At 35.4% G+C, this 4,349-nt stretch overlaps 1 protein-coding gene across 1 annotated transcript in view; it reads left to right on the top strand.

Moving 5' to 3' along the window:
- LOC108971567 (proline-rich extensin-like protein EPR1) overlaps window positions 1–4,349 on the top strand; it is a 5,538-nt gene extending 1,189 nt beyond the window's left edge. The window contains exons 3-4 of the mRNA XM_018937728.1: window positions 1–246; window positions 3,759–4,349. Coding sequence (XP_018793273.1) covers window positions 1–246; window positions 3,759–4,292 — 780 coding nt within the window. The 3' untranslated portion in view covers window positions 4,293–4,349. The remainder of the gene's footprint in view (window positions 247–3,758) is intronic.

The raw sequence follows: 4,349 nt of genomic DNA, 5'->3' as shown, positions 1-4,349 counted from the left end.
TATCGTTATAAAACACACCGTCGTGTTGTATATCGTCGCAATCGTCGTGATGTGAGCCATTTGCCTTCCAACGAATACTTGCCACCAGTTCAGGGAGCACCAGTTGCTGCACCATCAAATGATTACTTACCACCTGTTCAACAGGCGGCACCAGCTCCAGCCCTTGTTGAAGTTACCCCTGCTCATGTTTTGTCTGATGATGGATATCGTTACAAAACCCATCGTCGCGTCATTTACCGTCGTCACTAAGGATTTTATTCAAGAAGACAGAATTATTCTTTAAGTAAGAGAATAGGTTAATGAGACCTAGCTGGTGTATTAGATATGTATCTGAATTTGTATTATATGTGTGTCCAATTGTATACGGAATTACAAAAAAATAACATCATTACTCGTATAAGAATATAAAGTATTTTATTTTCATATTTGAAATTTAGTGCACTATGAACCTCAATTAGTAAGTGAAATTCAGTTAGCAAAGTCTTCAAGGGGTGTAAATACATATGTAATTTAATCCTCTGTGTGGCTTAGTTAACTTTCTTTATTTTCATTAATTGAATTTATGAATTTATATGTTAGGAATTATATTCCGCCGTTTTGTATTTTGAATTTCGCGGCTATGTATAAAGCGCTACAGAGCTCGTATCTGGCAATACTATACATCTTTGAAAGGTCATAACATACAAAACGACACTATGCGTGATTAGTTTTCATATTGCGTTCAATCGTTATAGAGGTGTAAACATGGAGTTCCTTAACGTTGAAATTCACGCTGTTTTAAAGTTTTCCTTCTTGATGAAGGTATTAGGAAGTTGCCGTCTAGATGGAAACAGTTTATGGAACGAAACGGCGCATATTTGAACTAAATCCGATCACGGTAACACTTTTTATAAATTTGAAGACATAATATCATCGCCAATTTATTGGTTCTTTATAGATTGCCGCGAAATTCAAAAGACAAAAATGCAGAAGGGAGATATTTTCCAACCTAATATCCCAGCGGGATATGGTAGACATTGATAAACGAGGAAGGTAAACGATGTAGTATGATTGTATCGCTTACTCCGATCGATGAGAAAAAACCCGGCGATGTCCTACGAAAAGTAACAGATCACCCCTTTCGTTTACCATAGGGATGCCAAAGTTAACGAAGAATTCTTCTCTGCCAAGATCAGTAGTAGAATAGAAAAAATTCATATTCAATTTTCTTTAATAAATAGTAACGCATTAAAGTGCTTCACTTTCTTCAATTTTAATTAGCCTTCTCAAATGCCTTTTCGAGAATATTAATATTATTTCTCTATTCAAAGCTTGAACACAAAATTAAACAAAATTTTTAATTAAAGTAGCAGCTCACCTAAACACAACCAACTTTCTGCAAATTTTCTTCAAATTTTTCACCATTTGACGAAATAATGCTAATACATTTTATTTCATCAACTTGTATTTGTTGTTTACATATTGTAATGTAACGTTTTTGAAGTATTTACTTGATTGTAAATATGAACGAAGTAGATTTTAGCCGCATAGCGTACTTTTATGCATAACCTGGTATCGAAGAATTCTACAAAGAATTTTCTTCGGAGCATTCTTCAAAGAAAAAAGTAAGCGGTGAACCATTATCCCACTGGTATGTTTGTACATATGTATATGTATGTATATATATAGAAAGAGATACTGATTTTTATACTCTTGCAACCAGTTGCTATAGAATATTATAGTTTTGTTCACCTAACGGTTATATGTATCACCTAAAACTAATTTAGATAGAAAGAGGTTTATGTATATATAAATGATCAGAAGGGTGAGAATACTTGAAATCCGGTTGAGTGTATGTCTGTCCGTCTGTCCGTGCAAGCTGTAACTTGAGTAAAAATTGAGATATCTTGATGAAACTTATGTAGGTGATGTAGGTTCCTTAGTACAAAAAAAAAAAAAAAATCGAGTTTGTAGATGGGCATAATCGGACCACTGCCACACCATTAAATCGCCACTAACCGAAAACGTATAAAATGCCATAACTTTGCACTAAATTAAGATATAAAACTCTAAATATCTCTATATAACTGAAATTAAAGGATAATATTTTTCTTATAATAATATGTCTGAATGTCAAAGATGGGTTGAAGCGGGCCAATACTTCCCTTAGCCCGAACATTTAATACTCTTTCAAGTTGCGAAAGAATCAAAGCCAGGGAAATGCAATAAGATGTAATTGTAAAATGCCAACCAGAGGGTTGGAATCTAAGCAATTTTATATATCGTACACTGACCGACATATTCGGCATAAGATTGATAAAAAAAACGAAAAATCATTATACTTACATACATATATATTATATAAATATTTATTATAAGGGGGTTAGGATGGAATCGATCCGTTTTTATCTATTAAATATTATCATTCCACATACTAACAAAATGTTCCCTAGCTTCATTAATGAAACTCATATACAATCACGAACCATCTGGAGTAAAGTCAGCCCGATGTTCGAAAATGTATGACCCAATTCAACCCATATTTAGATACTCAGAGTTACTATTGTCAGTAAAGTCTTCTGAAGTGTTTGAGAATCGACGATTAACAGTGAGAGATCTTAACGCCATAGTTGGAAACTAAATTGTATCGAAAACCAGCACCGCGTGGGATATGTGAAACAATGCTTACCAGGGAAAACCACGTGAAAGCAGGTCTAATATCAAGGTAATGTTGACAGTTTTCTTCGAATATCCAGGTGCGATGCACTCCGAATTCCTTCCGATCGGCAAAACTGTCAACAATGAATACTACTTGAGTGTTTTGCGTCGTTTGCGAGCAGCTGTTCGTAGAAGATGCCGGAATTATGGGCCCATAAATCTTGGTTTTTGCATCACGATAATACATCGTTGTATACTGCATTGTTTCTTCGTGAGTTTTTCGCCAAATTTTCAATCAATATCATGGCGCAACCACCGTATTCACCTAATTTAACTCCGTGTGACTTCTGGCTATTCAACAAACTCAAACGACCGCTTCGGGGAATCCGTTTTGAGTCAATTGAAGCTATTAAACGTGAATCATTACGCATTGAAGGCTATTCTGGAAATCGACTTTAACAACTGTTTCGAGGATTGGAGAAAACGTTGGTACAAGTGTATTGGGCCAAGGGTGATTACTTGGTACATACATTCAAATGAACTGGTACTAAATGTGTTATTATGAAAAACATGTATTTTCTTTCTGTCATGGCGATTTCAAATATTTCAATATAAGACTTATCTTCAATTTTTACATTGTAATATCATTATAACGCTAAATAGTAGAGTACGTCCAACAGCAGGATACTTGTTGAGTGCTTTTAATAATTTAGTATAAAAGTTTCTTGCAATTTTGTCAAGAGACAAATTTAATTTTAATCACAATAGAACTGGTTTATAAACTTAAAATATTTATTTATTGCTTGCATAATCTGCAGCTGTACGCTTGTGTCACCTTTATTTACTTATTTGAAGAAATGCTGTTGCGACAGCTTTGCGCATCATTCTAAGCAGACTATAAAACAAGCTAATTTTTGAACAAAGTATCACTTTCATTTGGTTTCTGTCCCGATTAAGAGATAAACTATTTAAAATGGTAAGATAATAAACACAAGGACAAAGGCATATTGAATTAAATATTACGTGTTTTTTCAATCTTTTCGCGAAAGTACCACATATTAATTTTAATTTTTTTTTTCCAGAAAATTTATTTTTTGGTTTGTGTTTTGGTGGCATCTGTGACCGCTGATGTTAGCCACATAAGCAATGAATACCTTCCACCAACTTATGCTGCTGCTGCTTCCGCTCCAGTACAGACTTATAGTGCTCCACTATCGGCTCCTTCTTACAACGTTCCAGAACAAAGCTTTGATCTTGCTGCTCCCAGTGTCTTAGTAGAACCAGAATATGCAGCCTCGGAACCAGTTGCTTCGCATAGTTTCTCCTCATCGGACGGTTACCGGTACAAAACTCAAAGGCGTGTAGTATACCGTCATCGTCAACGTCGTGGTGCTCTTTCAAGCGAATATTTGCCTCCAGCAGCTTCATCACCTTCCGTTGAATACTTGTCTCCAGATGCATCTCCTGCAGTTTCTTCTTATTCTGCTGCCCCATCATATCAATCGGAAACATATGCGCCTGCTGCATCTTACCAGTCTGAGTCATATGCTGAACCTTCTTATGCAGAATCTGCTCCCGCCCATACCTTTTCTTCTAATGATGGTTATCGTTACAAAACTGCTCGTCGTCGCGTATACCGTCGTCGCCGATACTAAATCAGAAATATATGAAAAACATTGACGTAAACGAAGACAACTAATAATAAATAATCC

Source organism: Bactrocera latifrons, unplaced genomic scaffold (genome assembly GCF_001853355.1).
Source record: "Bactrocera latifrons isolate USDA-ARS-PBARC rearing strain unplaced genomic scaffold, ASM185335v1 scaffold_35, whole genome shotgun sequence".
Lineage (NCBI taxonomy): Eukaryota > Metazoa > Arthropoda > Insecta > Diptera > Tephritidae > Bactrocera > Bactrocera latifrons.
Note: the sequence above shows the minus strand (reverse complement) of the source record. Positions and strands in the feature narration are given on the sequence as shown.